Source organism: Syngnathus typhle, linkage group LG1 (assembly GCF_033458585.1).
Source record: "Syngnathus typhle isolate RoL2023-S1 ecotype Sweden linkage group LG1, RoL_Styp_1.0, whole genome shotgun sequence".
In the NCBI taxonomy this organism is placed as follows: Eukaryota; Metazoa; Chordata; class Actinopteri; order Syngnathiformes; family Syngnathidae; genus Syngnathus; species Syngnathus typhle.
Window position 1 is genome coordinate 23,023,724 of NC_083738.1, and position 14,053 is coordinate 23,037,776.

General features: G+C 47.1%; 2 protein-coding genes across 3 annotated transcripts; both read left to right on the top strand.

The window, feature by feature from the left end:
* The first annotated feature begins 250 nt into the window (after positions 1–250).
* LOC133155242 (C-type mannose receptor 2-like) lies at positions 251–9,891 on the top strand. Its single transcript, XM_061280436.1, has 24 exons — positions 251–483; positions 2,905–3,107; positions 3,172–3,278; positions 3,416–3,528; positions 3,601–3,645; positions 3,718–3,873; positions 3,960–4,039; positions 4,442–4,562; positions 4,633–4,683; positions 4,755–4,922; positions 6,843–6,962; positions 7,041–7,148; positions 7,237–7,260; positions 7,619–7,821; positions 7,886–7,992; positions 8,114–8,226; positions 8,291–8,344; positions 8,414–8,569; positions 8,660–8,745; positions 8,917–9,028; positions 9,106–9,153; positions 9,220–9,387; positions 9,633–9,772; positions 9,886–9,891. The coding sequence occupies exons 1-24, from the start codon at positions 423–425 to the stop codon at positions 9,889–9,891; spliced, it is 2,550 nt and encodes an 849-aa protein (XP_061136420.1). The 5' UTR covers positions 251–422.
* On the top strand, positions 9,859–13,838 carry LOC133159170 (uncharacterized). 2 transcript variants are annotated; one of them, XM_061286187.1, is made up of 14 exons: positions 9,859–9,950; positions 10,016–10,051; positions 10,123–10,260; positions 11,442–11,585; positions 11,703–11,837; positions 11,930–12,078; positions 12,158–12,278; positions 12,353–12,404; positions 12,471–12,534; positions 12,604–12,734; positions 12,798–12,847; positions 12,908–13,081; positions 13,162–13,307; positions 13,386–13,838. In XM_061286187.1, exons 1-14 carry the CDS (start codon positions 9,917–9,919, stop codon positions 13,491–13,493), a joined length of 1,482 nt encoding a protein of 493 aa, XP_061142171.1. In that variant the 5' UTR covers positions 9,859–9,916; the 3' UTR covers positions 13,494–13,838. The 2 variants fall into 2 exon arrangements, with proteins under 2 accessions (XP_061142171.1, XP_061142170.1); XM_061286186.1 differs by lacking the exons at positions 9,859–9,950; positions 10,016–10,051; positions 10,123–10,260 and adding an exon at positions 10,530–11,023.
* Positions 13,839–14,053: the final 215 nt, after the last annotated feature.

Below are 14,053 nucleotides of genomic sequence, written 5' to 3' on the forward strand. Positions count from 1 at the left end.
TGAAATGAATACATTGAATTCCACCTCCTTTCATTCCCACTTTCATACTTGGATTTCATGATTTCGATTTACTGTTAAATGAGTTGACTGCTTCTTGCTGTTGTTCCCGCATACACCAGAACATTTACAAAGTAACCAAAAAAAATAAAGGAATCAAAGTAACAAAAGAAATAAAGGACTCAAAGGGTACAGTGCGTCCATCACACGCGCTCGCCACTCCCATATTTTGTACTACGTGACGTGGTTGGCGTGTGGGCTTGGCTTGTCTCTGGCTTGGAGCAAGCAGGCACACCAAACGTCCATTTGTTTCTCCAGACTGGAATCCACAGGCCGTTGTCATTTCTTTTCTCCGAAGTGCAATCGCTGCGACCCTCAGTGAGGCGATTCTTTTCCCCTGCGCTCTCTCTCCCTCTCTCTCCAAGATGTGGGAGGCACTCGAGAGGTCTATTCTCATGATTGGCCTATATTGGACATGCGTGTCAGGTAAGCAATTTAGTCAATTAAAAAGAGTCAGTTCAACAGAGTTCGTTGCTAAAACAATACCGCTGTCGACAACGTGATGAAATGTGCTGTACTGTGAGTTCGCATGGCTGCATCTGCCTCTACTCTTGTCAAAACATTACGGTGCCTGAGATCAAAACACTTTATTGCAATGGATCCAATTCTGAGCACAGAAATTAGCTCTTGTGAACTTTTGAATTATTCTGATGCTGTTGCTGTGTACAACTTTGATGACGTCACTCTTGCTCGAGTGAGCGCAATTGCTTCCTTCGTACCGTTGCCAATCGTGTTCTTTCCATTCCTTTCTCGTTCGTTCAAATGGCTTTTTAAGGTGCGTTTATCATTTTCGTTCGTGTTCGCTGCCCCTCTGTCAGAATATACGAACAACTTGACTTTGAAGTAATTCCAAAGGGCCTATAGAGGAAATCAACCTGTCTCTACTATGCTCATTCAAAGGACACTCACTCAGACGGACGAGCGCATCTCGGTGGTCTGGGGAGACCTCTTGCGGTAGATGTGAGAAATATGAATGACGGGCCAAGGATGGCAGGCAGCAACACGTTTCAAACGTCTGCGATTTCTCCACGCCACATAACGATACAAAGTAACACGAAAACAACCAATCTACTTATCATGCAACAAAAACAACCACGTAGCAAGTAACGTCGTTGTTGGCCGTGAACTATTCCTCCCGAACTTGCTCAACTTCACATGAACTTGTAAAGCACTACTTGACGAACCTGCGCTCTTCCTAACTAAACAATTTCTTAGCCCTAATATTTAATCATTATTGATATTATTGAGACATATTACGAATAATTATTTCTTACAGCCCTTTATACAACAGATAGTTCTTAGCGCCTCTATTATAAAGCTATTTCTCGTTTTCTTTCATCTAAATATAATTAATAATAATTAAAAATTATATACATTGTAATGAAATTATAAATGATAAATAATCATTATAATTGAACAATAATAATTTCTTCAGCTCTTTCTACAAGAACTATTTTTTCATGAACAAAAATGCCTCATGAATTATATGATCAAAAACTTCATCAAAGAGATATCAATAAAAACACAAATCCATTTGATGATTTATTTATACAAGACCTACTTACGAGCAAAGATGATTTGTCTTTGCTATTTATTGTGCCAGCCTTATCTTTCACAATCGGGACAATATCGACTTGATTAAATTTGGCTCGAATCGAACGAAACCCCCGAAAAACAGATGGCTGGTATTGTTTTCCCATTGACAATTGTCAGTGCTCAGCAGATAACTTGTGGGCACCACATGCCTGATTTCTTAGGCTTGATAACAATATGGTTGACTTCCTGTACAGAAAATAATCACACGCTCCTGTTTGTTCTGTTATCGCACACAAAAAGAACTTGCGACACAGTTCCAAACATTTCTGCCGTGAGTGTTCCATTTGCACCATCTAAATGTGTTTTCAAAGAATTCACTTAGTAGTAATTCATTTCTTTTTCTCAATGAATTTCTCTCTCAAAAAATTCATTTAGTTTTCTCAGTGAAATTCTTTGCAAAATTCAGCCGGACTTTTACAAGAGACTCTGATTTTCAGTGCGTGTTCATCTGAATATGGCATTTGCCCCTCAGAGTCCATTCGAGGCCCGTGCTTATTCGGTTAACCTGACTGAGCCCGCAGTTTAAAAGCCCTTCTTCTAAAAAGAGTGGAGCGGGGTCCAACTGTTGCAATGTTACAGTTGCTGAGTTGCCTTGTGCTTTAGCACCCTCCAGTGGTGAAATGTGCGAGGACCTGATTTGGGCTTACGTCATTGGTCATCGATTTGCCACACGTGCGTGACTTGTGGGTGGGGATTGCTGATGGTGAAGATGAAGTGTTAACACTGTGAGTTTGAGTTCGATTCATTTAGGCTCTCATAGTACCTCTGATGAAAATGACAGGCATCTTTTAACTTGCGCAATTGGTGGCTCAATTGAGTTCGATTCATTTTGTCTCTCATAGTACCTCTGATGAAAATGACAGGCATCGTTTAACTTGCGCAATTGGTGGCTGACTACATCCTTTGTTTGCCCCACTGTAAATCTGAAGCTTAATAGCAGAACTTTGGGGCAGTTGTGTGCAATCTCATGTCATGATCTGTGGACATGTAATCATGATCAATGATGTTGTGAAGAAATAAAAGTAAATCAATCAATCCTTGGCAGGCACAAGTGATACTTTGATGCAAACAATCAGCAGCTCACCCCAAACAGGCAAGTTTTTGGAAGGGGCCAAAGGGACAATGAGCATTGCCCCCCCTGACAGAATCCTCGTGCAATCGGTTGCCATGCGCCCAATGAAGAGCATCGAGTAAAAACATGCCATCGGTGTGCTCTGATCTGTGCGCCTGTTCCCCAAATTGTGCCCTCAGCCAACCAGTGTGCTCTCGGGTGGCGCGGATACGGCACCAGCTGCTACAAGAAGGTGGAATTCCCCAACGGTTGGCTGGGCGCCTGGCACCACTGCCTCTCTGAGGGCGGCAACCTGGTCTCGATCACCTCCTCGGCCGAGGAAAGGTTTGTGAAGACGACCATGGCCAAGTACAACCACTTCTGGCTGGGACTCTCCAACCAGGTGAGACGGAAGCGGCAGTGGACTCTGCGGCGACAACTGGAACTGTTTTCTTTTCTCCCCCCAGAAATGTGACACGGTCTGGTGTCGCTTTGAAGGCGGGAGCCAGAAGCTGACCTGGTCTGATGGCCAGACAACAACACACCGCAACTGGGCCCCAAATCAACTTGAAAGGTAAGACCTCACAACTCTGCATGCTGTTGTCAGGCGGAGACGTCGGCGTAAAGGTTCTTGAACCAAGTTTGAGAATGACCACTCAAGGAAAAATAGGAAAACGTTCTTTTTTTTTTTTTTTTTTAATCTACCGACAGCGCCGACGTCGCGTCCTGCGCCTACGTCAACCAAAAGGTTTGGAAGGATTCCGGGAAGTGGAGGTCTGGCTCCTGCGCTTCCTCCTTAGCCTACATGTGCAAACGGCCGCTGGGTAAGCCTGCATGTTTGTAATCGGGTTGACTTTGAAAGGAGAAAAGCTCAAACAGGGTCTTTTTCTATGCAGACTGCCCGGCGTGTTCCCCCAAAAGTGGTCCTGCTGTGGTGAAGAGTGAGTTGCAGCACGCCTATTTGCACCATCTGGTCATGGTTTCCTCCTCAATGGTTTTCTTTGTGGCCTCAGCTTCTGACTGCGACGATAGCAACATCCTTTATGGCGATCATTGCTATCTTTTTGGCGAGAGTCGTGAAACTCAAGAGGATGCTGAGGAGTTCTGTCTCGCCCGGCGAGCCCAACTGCCTCTCGTCCACTCTAAGCGAGATGTCCGATTCCTGTTTGGTAAGCACCAAGAAGAACCGCCGTAGTCGTCACTTGGCTGAAGCTCTTCTTGCCCTGAAGCTCTTGTTCTCCCTCCTTTCATCAAGATGAGTGTGTAAGATATGATATTTGGCTGGGACTCAAGAAGAAGGGCAATGACTACAAGTGGAATGACGGAACAGCTTTGGTAAGTGAATTGCAGGAGGCCTTTGGAAAAGTCGCTTTGCAGGCATCCGTTTTGTCTTGAAGCATCGGGCAGCCGATGACACATTTTTGGCGCTCTGATTTTAGAGACAGCGAGGAGGCAGTTAAGATGTCCAGGAACTATCCTGGATGGTGCCTCTGGTTTGTCTTTAGGTCTTCAGGGTTAGTTGCATTGTGCATGAGACCTTTGGCTTGCCAGAGAGGGCACAACATGCTTCATTTCATTGCAATGTTCATAGTACTTTGACTGACAATAAAGTGAAGCCGACAAACCAAAGTGAAACTTGAATGAGAGAAGGTACGCCATTAAGTGAGGAAATGCGGCAGGAAGACGACCAGATCAAATGCAACACGCTTAAAGTTCTGTCCAAAATCTCGTCCGCAGGACTACGAAGACCTCAATGACAGGCACTTCTCCGGTGGTGACTGTGCAATAATAGGTCCTGGGGCACGGATCTTCCTGAACGTCAAATGCCAATACAAGAAGCCAGTTGTCTGCCAAACAGGTGCTAACGTCGCTCCCGAGCGCTCCTTTTGGACGGGTCCCGCATTTGCTTATACCCCCTTTTTCTGCAGCCAAGCGCGGCGGAGGGCGTCCACAGCTGCCACCATTGGTGGGCCAACCTGGTAGGTGTCCAGCACTGGCGCCGTCCGTCTTGCACTGTCTTGCGTAACGCCGTCTTATGTCTGGCTCGCAGACTGGACTGAAAAATGCGGCTGGTGGCTGGACCGCCCCTCCAGCGACTTCTGCTACCTGATCATCCCACAGGCCACCAAGACCTGGCAGGAGGCGCAAGACCACTGCCAAGCCTACCAAGGGAACCTGCTCAGCATCGCCGACTCGCACGAGCAGGGCTTAGTGCACGGTAGGCGGCCGTGAATTAAAATATTGGCCACGAACAAGTTCTGTTTATTTTGCACATATTTAAAACACGTAAATAGGAAAATAAAGTGCCATATCTAAGTCACCCAAAATGAAAACAAAAGAACCCAAAAACACCAAAGAATGCTGGAGTAGGAGGAAGCAGAGCTTTTTAGATTCCCACCCTAATCCATTCAACAAATACTTCAACATACAAATCAATAAAAGAGACACACTTTCAGATTCCCTTTTGCCTGTGTGTAGTCACTTGTCTTTTTTTTCAGGCATGTTAAGAGACCAGATTTGATACACTTTTTTGAGCAGTTTTTACGTGTGCTCATTTTCTCGACCATTGCACAATTTCACCCCACAAACAGTAATACACATTTTTATAGTTGTTCAGCAGACTTTTCCACGCCTAATATTCAGTTTCCGTCTCAGATGATAGCCACCCTGCCTGCCTTTCCATAAAAAAAAAAAAGTGTCTCCCGCTAGGAAGAAGGTCACCATATCTTGCTGTGTACATCATAATTTGAGCTGTCTTGTGTTTGATCGAGATCCCTGAGTGACAAAAGTTTTGTCTGGTATCATGAAAAGTGCGCTTGTATTCTCCTTGTTGTTTTTCTTATCGCTTGACTTATTTGGTGTTACCCCATATTCCCCACACAGTAATCTGAGTAGATGTCGGTATCTGGAGTCCCCTATGCTTCCGAATTGACTTTGACATTTTTGTTTTGACATGATTTCCAGCTGATTTTTATTGTCAACAGTCACACGCAGGACTTTTATTTCAGAAGTCAATTTTCCCTTCCAAATGAGGTTTGATATGTGTATTTTGCAAATCATGCAAATTTTGTTTCCATCAAATTGTGGTTGTTTCCATAAGCTGCTGTCAATTGTCCACAGCGCAATAGATGTTTGTATCACGAGCAAAACAAAATGCATTTCATTATTTTTGCTGCATTACTGCACGATGATCGCGTTTAGGAGCAAGGACAGCCGACCCTTGAGGTTCTCCACATGTTATGGGCAAAAAGTCTGATCTCCAATTTTTACAAATTGCTGCCTGTTGATTAAGTCGCTCCTCACCCAGTCCACTCTGATGCCCTGATTTATTGTGTCAAATGCTTTCTTTAGAGCTGTGAAAAAACCCATCACCTTTTATTTGTGTGTGTGACGCTCTCGATAGGATCCATTAGTGCCATTGATGTTGCGCTGAGAATCCATATTGACTTTTTTCTTTTCTGTATTCAACAAAGTTTGTCGAGTTTTTCTGTGAAACCTTTTCAAGGATCTCGGAGAACTGAAAGAGCAGAGAGAGAGAATGGCGTGAAATTAGTCTATTTCTACAGTGGTAGCTATTTTCATATCCTTTGGAAATCTACCAGATGTAAGACATAATGCATATGTGAGTCAGTGGTTGTGCAATTTCATCAAGAACTTTTGTGGATGCTACACATATCAATATCATTGTCATCAGTTGAGGTTTTACTTCTACACCAAGAAATATATGGATTGAGCAGCCGAGTCTGACTGGATCCTGTGTTTTTCCTGCTAGCTGGCAGTCCCACCCACATTGACAAAAAAAAAAAAACATTCATTGACCACTGCTTTCATATTGTGTATCGATCGCTCGATTTCAATACAATAAGCCGGGTACTTTGTGTTTTTAGCTCCAGTGTTTAATACCTTCCTTCCACATCCACCCGCAAAGTAGTGTCACCCTTTTTTTTTTTTAAACATACATTGTGTATCAATAAGTGCATATGAAACCATATAAGTGCATATGTTATCATTGGAACATGAAATAATAGTTCGAGCGCAGTATACCGCACTGTTATTGTTGGCTTGGTGTTGATTCTACTACTCGTCATCTTGGCTAACATCCCCCTATTCTTCTTGCATGTTCTCTTTTGATCCACAGTTCTCTTCAAGAGTCAGGGAGAAGCGTCCTCTCTCTGGTTGGGCGCCGATGTCTCACTCGATGACGATGACGGCAAATGGATTGACGGATCCTCGTTCACGTTCAAGCGCCGTTGGGAAGGTCGGTCGGAGACAGTTGTCTGCTGCATTTTGGAGGAACTGAGGAGCACTGAGATCTTGTCTGCCTCCCTCCCTCCAGGTGACACCAAAGGGGGGCATTGTCTTTCCTTGCTCACTGCCAGCGGCGACTGGAAGTACGACCCGTGCGGCAACAAGAGAGGCTACGTCTGCAAGAAAAGAGGAAAAGGTAAGTGAGGCATGACGCCCCACCGACCGTTATCGCCCCTTGACCTCCGTCTGTGCCTTAATGTCTGTCTTTTCGTTTCCTCTCGCAGGAGTGAAAGCGCCGACTCTTGACGGTAAGTCAGACTGAGCGTCAAAAACACATGATCCTGGAGTCACACCATGCCAACCGACAAATTCTGTGCAGTTTTTTGTTCATTTTTGTGAAGTACTCAGCCACGTGTTGAATGCTTTTTGCATCGTCTTAACTTGCACAGCGGCACTTTGTGTGCGTGCGGCCGGGTTGTTTCTCAAGCGTGAAGGGGAATTTTCCGGAATCATTTCAAAAAATGCACTGGGCTGAGCTTAACCACGTCGAGTGATCTTCCAATTTGCCCGACCCGAGAAAATTACCCTTTGCTCAAAAGTGGACTGCAGGGCAAAAACAGGAGTGTGCTCTGATCTGTCCGCCTTTTCCCCAAGTTGTGCCCTCAGACAGCAAGTGTGATCCCGGGTGGACCGAGCGCAACTCCAGCTGCTACAAGAAGATGGAAGTCCCCAACGGTTGGCTGGGGGCCTGGCACCACTGCGTCTGGCTGGGCGGCGACCTGGTCTCGATCACCTCCTCGGCCGAGGAAGACTTTGTGAAGACGACCATGGACAAGGACACCCCCTTCTGGCTGGGACTCTCCAACCAGGTGAGATGGAAGCGGCAGTGGAGTCTGGAGAAACAACTGGGACTGTTGTTGTTTTTCCCTGCAGAAATGCGACGACTCCTGGTGTCGCTTTGAAGGCGGGATCCAGACGCTGGCCTGGTCTGATGGCGAGACAATAAATCACACCAACTGGGCCCCAAATCAACTCAAAAGGTAAGACCTCACAAGTCTGCATGCTGTTGTCAGGCGCAGGTTCTGGAACCAATTTTGAAGACGGACACTTTGGGAGGAAAAATAAAAACTGGAAAATATTCCTTTTTTTTTCTCCCGACAGCGCCGCCGTTGCGTCCTGCGCCTACGTCAACCAAGGGGGAAGTGGTGAGCCCGGCAAGTGGAGGTCTGGCTCCTGTCATTCCTCGTTGGCCTACATGTGCAAACGGCCGCAGAGTAAGCCTGCACGTCCGTGCTCACGTTGCCAATGAAAGAAGCAAACGGGTCTTTTTTTGTGCAGGCTGCCCAGAGGGACAGACGTGTTCCCCCAAACGTGGTCCTGCTGTCGTGAAGAGTGAGTTGCAGCACACTTATTTGCACTTTGGCCGTCTTGTCACGGTAACGTTTTTCTTTGCGGGCCCAGCTGACTACTGCGACGACAACTCCTTCCACTATGATGATTATTGTTACCGTTACGAGAAGACGTATGAAAATTATGACGATGCCGAGAAGTTCTGTCAAGTCCGGGGAGGCCACCTGGCTAGCGTCCACTCTAAGCAAGAGGCCCAATTTGTGTATGGTGAGCACCAAGTTGAACCTCCGCACTCGTCATTTGCCTGAAGCTCTTCTCGCCCTGAAACTCTTCTTGTCCTTCCTTCCTTCCCTCAAGATCACTCGCAGACCTCACAATCTGCTTTGGTGGGACTCAAGAAAACGACGGGCGACGACTACAAGTGGAGTGACGGAACAACCTTTGTAAGTGAATTGCTTATTTTTCAAAAGCTGCGCTGGGAAAGTCCAAATTTGAGCAGCATAAAAAAAAAGGGGAGAAATGCCGCTCAACGATTGGCTTGTTTTGGAGGGGAAATGGGCGCGAGTGAGCCCAGGAAGGGCGTTGGGAGTCCAATACACGCGTGTCGTCCGCAGGAGTACAAACGGTGGGAAAAAGACACCACGGGGGACTGTGCGTTCCCAAATTCTGTTGGGGAGTTGAGTGGCTGTGAGTGCTCAACAACGCGGCCATTCTTCTGCAAAACAGGTGCAAACGTCGCTCCCGAGCGCTCCTTTTTGGACGCATCCATCGCATTTGCTGATATTTGACCCCCTTCCTTGCAGCCAAGCGCGGAGGGACTCGACGGCTGGCATCATCAGTCAGCCTAGTCAGTAGGTGTCCCGCACTGCCGCTGTCTCATGCCGCACTGCCGCTGTCTTACGCCGTCTGGCTCGCAGGCTGGACTTACAAATGCGGCTGGTGGCTGGACAACCCCACCAACGACTTCTGCTACCTGATGATCAGCCAGCCCACCAAGACCTGGCAGAAGGCGCAAGACGACTGCAAACTCCTCGAAGGGGACCTGCTCAGCATCACCGACACCGATGAGCAGGGCTTCATAAAGGGTTGGCTGGTCGTGAATTTGCGCATGACTTGAGAAAGAAACTTTTTTTTTTTTCCCCTACTTCACCTTCCTTTCCAACTTGAAACGTGATCAAGCTGAGATATGGCCAGCTTTGCTTGTTTGTTTTTTGGCTTCACTCTTTGTTGCAGTATTGTTAGCACTTTGTCATGGCTGTGCCACACCCGTCAAGTTGTAGTCATGTGTGAGTCGTTTTGGAATCGTGCATGTTCTCTTTGGGATCCAAAGGTATCGCCAAGGTTCTGATGGGCGATGACGCCTCCCTGTGGTTGGGCGCCAACGGAGGCATCGAGGGTGACGGCGGCAAGTGGGCTGACGGATCCCCCTTCTCTTACCTCCACTCGAGCGAAGGTCGGGCTGAGGCGGTTGTCAGCTGCACTTTGGAGGAACGGATGAGCGCTCGCTCAGATCTTGTCTCCCCCCCCTCCCTCCCTCCAGGTGACGCCAACGGGGGGAAATGTCTTTCCTTGCGCACCGGCAGCAGTGACTGGAAGCGTGACAAGTGCGACAACATGAAAGGCTACGTCTGCAAGAAAAGAGGAAAAGGTAAGTGAGATGTGACGCCCCACGGTGGGCGGACCTTCATCACACGTTCTGGTTCCCGCTTCTAGGAAAGACAGCAAAACCCCAGCTGCTGCTACATGACGGTAAGTCACCTTCAACGTCTCTGTAAAAAAAAGACGGAGAGAAGTCAACGGTTGTGCTCTCTCACTCTCAGGCTACAAGGAGGAACTTGTCTGCCAAGACGATTTGAGATTCCTTGAATGTTCCGATGCACGCGTCATCCGCGTACAGTCGGCTTTCCTCGGACGGAGGCGTAGCAACGTCTGTCCGAGTGGCGGTGCCAGATCACACGGTAAGAATCCTCCAGTGGCATTGTTGATTTTAGCTCGCTGTCCTGGAGGCGTTTATTATTCAATATCAACATGCATGGACTTGGACGCTTTAGTCCAGGGGTGGCCAACCCGCGCGGCTCGCGAGCCGCATGCGGCTCTTTGGCTGGTTTCATGCGGCTCTTTTACGTTCATATCAACATTTGTGGGTTTTTTTCATGCGTATTTGCTTCGCTTGAGTTCAATATGGTATTTTGGTCAAACGCGCATGCGCGTTAGGTGAAATCCCGCAAAGGAGGAGGGACAAACCCATTTGAGGAGTGTCAATTTTGCTCTCAAAATGGCAAGGAAAAAATGCACAGCTAAACGAATATATGACGATGAACACAGGACGTTTTTAACAGAGTTAAAGTTGTTTTTTGTTGAACGCAATGGCAAGCCATTCTGCCTGATATGTCGGACGTCATTAGCGCATTTAAAAGCTTCAAATGTTCAGCGCCACTTCCGCTCACTTCATGCCAATATCGATAAGGACTTTGCAAAAGGGACTGAATTTCGCAAGCACAAGTTTGGACACAGGCAGAAAAATGGGTAACAGTTTTTCCAAGAAATTACGAAACACTCAGACTGTCACACTTGGATTGTTTCAATTGGCTTGGAACATTGCGCGGGCTAAAAAGCCATACAATGAAGCGGAGTTCGTTAAAAAATACCTCAGTGACGTTATTGAAATCTTGTCTCCTGAAAACGACAAACTAAAACGAATGGTCTGTCCTGCCACACATAGTAAGTGAAAAAACTTATGTTTTTGTTTGTGGAATTTGTTGAACTGAGAGTTTTTGTCTGTGTGAGACAATGCACACAATGTTCATTGTTGAAAATGTGGTCTTTGGTCTGTGGTTTTAGTACTGTAGGAGTCAATTTGTCATTATCATGTTGGTGCGTGACATAATGTCACACAGTAAATTTGGCTGAGCAGAGGGGGGTGTGTGTGTGTGTGGGGGGGGGGGGGGCGGTCATGTGTGCTCATGTGTATGATGTGGCTCTTTGCGATGACACAGTAAAAAATGTGGCTCTTAGTCTCTGACTGGTTGGCCACCCCTGCTTCAGTCACTAACCATTGAAATTCCCTTTGTCCTGCAACCAGTTGAAGTCGGTATGTGAATGAAATGTGCATCAAATGGTGCTGTGTTGTCATTTGCAGGTCGCTGCAGGATGAAAGGGGCTCTCTCTCACTTTAGAGCATTGTGTGACAAACATCAGCGTTGCCCCATTCACCCTACGGGTACGGACTCCTGCCCTGGTGTCTCCAAATACCTCCACATCGTCTACAGCTGTGAGGAGAAAGGTGGGCTTCACAAGGAAAGAATCCAACGGATCCCCAGAAAGCGCGTCGGCTAGGGACGGACGGCTGGCCAGACGTGAGAGTGAATGAGCACTTTTCCACCTTTTTGTCTTTCCTCAGTGTGTCTTGACAGTCTGGGCCTCGCTGGCGAGACAATCCCAGACTCCTCCTTTTCAGCCTCTTCCTCTGCGATCAATGCCGAACCTCACAAAGCGCGTCTGGGGGGCAGCGGTTGCTGGATACCGTCCAAAATACGTATGTAAAAAAAGAAAACACCACAGCTCTCCGTCGTAGTTGTTGGTCGTTTGTTATCCTGAGCAATGCAATGGAATGCCTTCCGCCCTCAGTCGGCAGCTGGATCCAGGTGAACCTCGGTCAGCGCTTCAAGGTGACGGGCATTGTGACCCAGGGGTGTACATACCAATTGGAAAGTTCCAACGTATTTGAGTTGGAGTTCAGTACTGACGGAGAGACTTGGCATCGCTACCCAGAGCAGGTGAGCGAGCGGTAGCCGACTCCAATTTTGTCATCCAGGCTGTTGTCATTCATTGCAAACGCGCGTGTTTTGTTTCCAGCTTGCTTTGGGGACGCACATGCTAACCAGGCTCATGTTTGCCAAGTACGTCCGCCTCCTGCCAAGATTTCTTGGCCTTCGCTTTGACGTCTTAGGGTGCACGCCTGACGAGACTTTTCGCGGTGAGTACCGACGTTTGGAGTGCAGTGGAAAAACCAGCAAGAAACAGCCTTTGATTTGCCCTTCTGACCCGCAGACATCTTATGCAGCAGCACAGCCGTCGGCCTCGTCCTGGACAGTTCAATGACGTGAGTCAAACCCGCCATCAATTTTTCTTGCGGAAAAGCCTCCTCGTAACTCAAGGTCTCCCGCAGGGTCCGGTGCCCGCCAGGCTGCGCCCAAACCTACACGGTCTATGGAACACAGATCTACAAACAAGTATGTTAATTAGTCCACGACCTGCCAGCAGAGTTTTTCTTCTTTGTCTGAAATGTTCTCTGAGTGCAGGAGTCAAACATCTGCGCGGCTGCCATTCACTCGGGCGTCATTGAGAACGCGATTGGAGGAATTGTGTCTTTGCTGAAGAGAGACCCACAGGAGGCCTACAATAGCTCCGCCAGGAACGGGATCACCTCGAGGTTGGCTCTCAATGCAGCGTCTATTTGAAGACGCCCGGCTCATTCTCACTTTACTGTCTACAGCAATGATGACGGTTTGGCTCGATCTCCGTCGTACACTTTTGAAGACCAGGGTGAGTAGGCTGCCTAGAATAGAAAGCATACTTCATCATGTGACGCCATCTTGCGCGCAGAGCCGAGATGCTTGGGACCTGAATGGGAGGAGTTTGCGGACTTTTGCTACAAACGTTTTGATGAGAGAAAGACGTGGTACGGCGCTCGACAAAACTGCTCCCGTCTGAATGCCAAGCTGGTGTCCATTCGCTCCAAGGTTGAGCAGGATTGGCTGCAAGACCTCCTGACGTCAGGTGCGCGCTCGCCAAGCGTCGCAACTGCTTGATTGCTACCATATCTGGAAAGCAAATGAGAGCTCTCTTGCTGTTTGCAGCCCTCGCCGACACATGGATCGAACTGAACGCCCCGGTGGTTCCCGGCGAATTCGCGTGGTCGGACCACCAGAAGGTGACCTTCACCAACTGGGCTCCGGAAGAACTTGGCGACGCGTTGGAGAATTGCGTGGCCGCCTTGAGCCAGGTGGGTGCGGAAACGATTGACCCGCTCGTCGGAGACGAGGTTTTTTTGCATTAAAATCAATCTCACTTGGACTTTCAGTCTGGCAAATGGAAGATGATGTCGTGCACGGAACTCAACGGCTACATGTGTAAGATGCCCACGGAGCGTTATGCGCTGGATAAAGGCGCCAATGCATGTGGCGAGTAATCATATGAATGCAATTGACCTTCCATGATCGTTCTGTTTGATTTACCATTGATGGATGCATTATGACTGATTTACCATGCATTAGTCTTTTTGTTAGATTTACCAAGCGTTATGATTCTGTTGACTTCTTCTTGACTTAACATGTGATATGATGATTTACCATGCATTATTATTCCTTTGTCCAATTTACCATGTTATTATTCTCTTAGATTTACCGTGCATTTTCATCATTAATTTCTTATATTTCATTCACTTATTGTTAAATTTACCATGCATTATTATTATAGCATCTGTTGTTTTACCTTGTTTAATTGACCCAAAAAATAATAAAATAATAAAGACAAACAGTGTGTCACCTGGTTAACTCATTTAATAGTTTACTGGTTTGGACAGGGCAATTTTATAATCTGGTCAATTTGATCACTAATTTATGACGTACCCGAGGTACGAGTATTAGACTTCCCCATGACGCCATTTGGGTGCATTTTGTATTGCTCTTTGGAACCATTTTGAAAAAAAAAAAAGATTGTACACTGCTTTGTAACAATTTTAAAATTGCT

Bases quoted from the DNA above. Each gene is read 5' to 3' on its own strand.
- LOC133159170 (XM_061286186.1), top strand. From the start codon at position 10,726: ATGTTCAGCGCCACTTCCGCTCACTTCATGCCAATATCGATAAGGACT. The intron at 11,838-11,929 runs GTATGTAAAAAA...TTCCGCCCTCAG, and splicing joins CTGGATACCGTCCAAAATAC to TCGGCAGCTGGATCCAGGTG. The intron at 13,308-13,385 runs GTGGGTGCGGAA...TTGGACTTTCAG, and splicing joins GCGTGGCCGCCTTGAGCCAG to TCTGGCAAATGGAAGATGAT.
- LOC133155242 (XM_061280436.1), top strand. From the start codon at position 423: ATGTGGGAGGCACTCGAGAGGTCTATTCTCATGATTGGCCTATATTGG. The intron at 3,279-3,415 runs GTAAGACCTCAC...ATCTACCGACAG, and splicing joins GCCCCAAATCAACTTGAAAG to CGCCGACGTCGCGTCCTGCG. The intron at 8,345-8,413 runs GTGAGTTGCAGC...TTGCGGGCCCAG, and splicing joins TGGTCCTGCTGTCGTGAAGA to CTGACTACTGCGACGACAAC.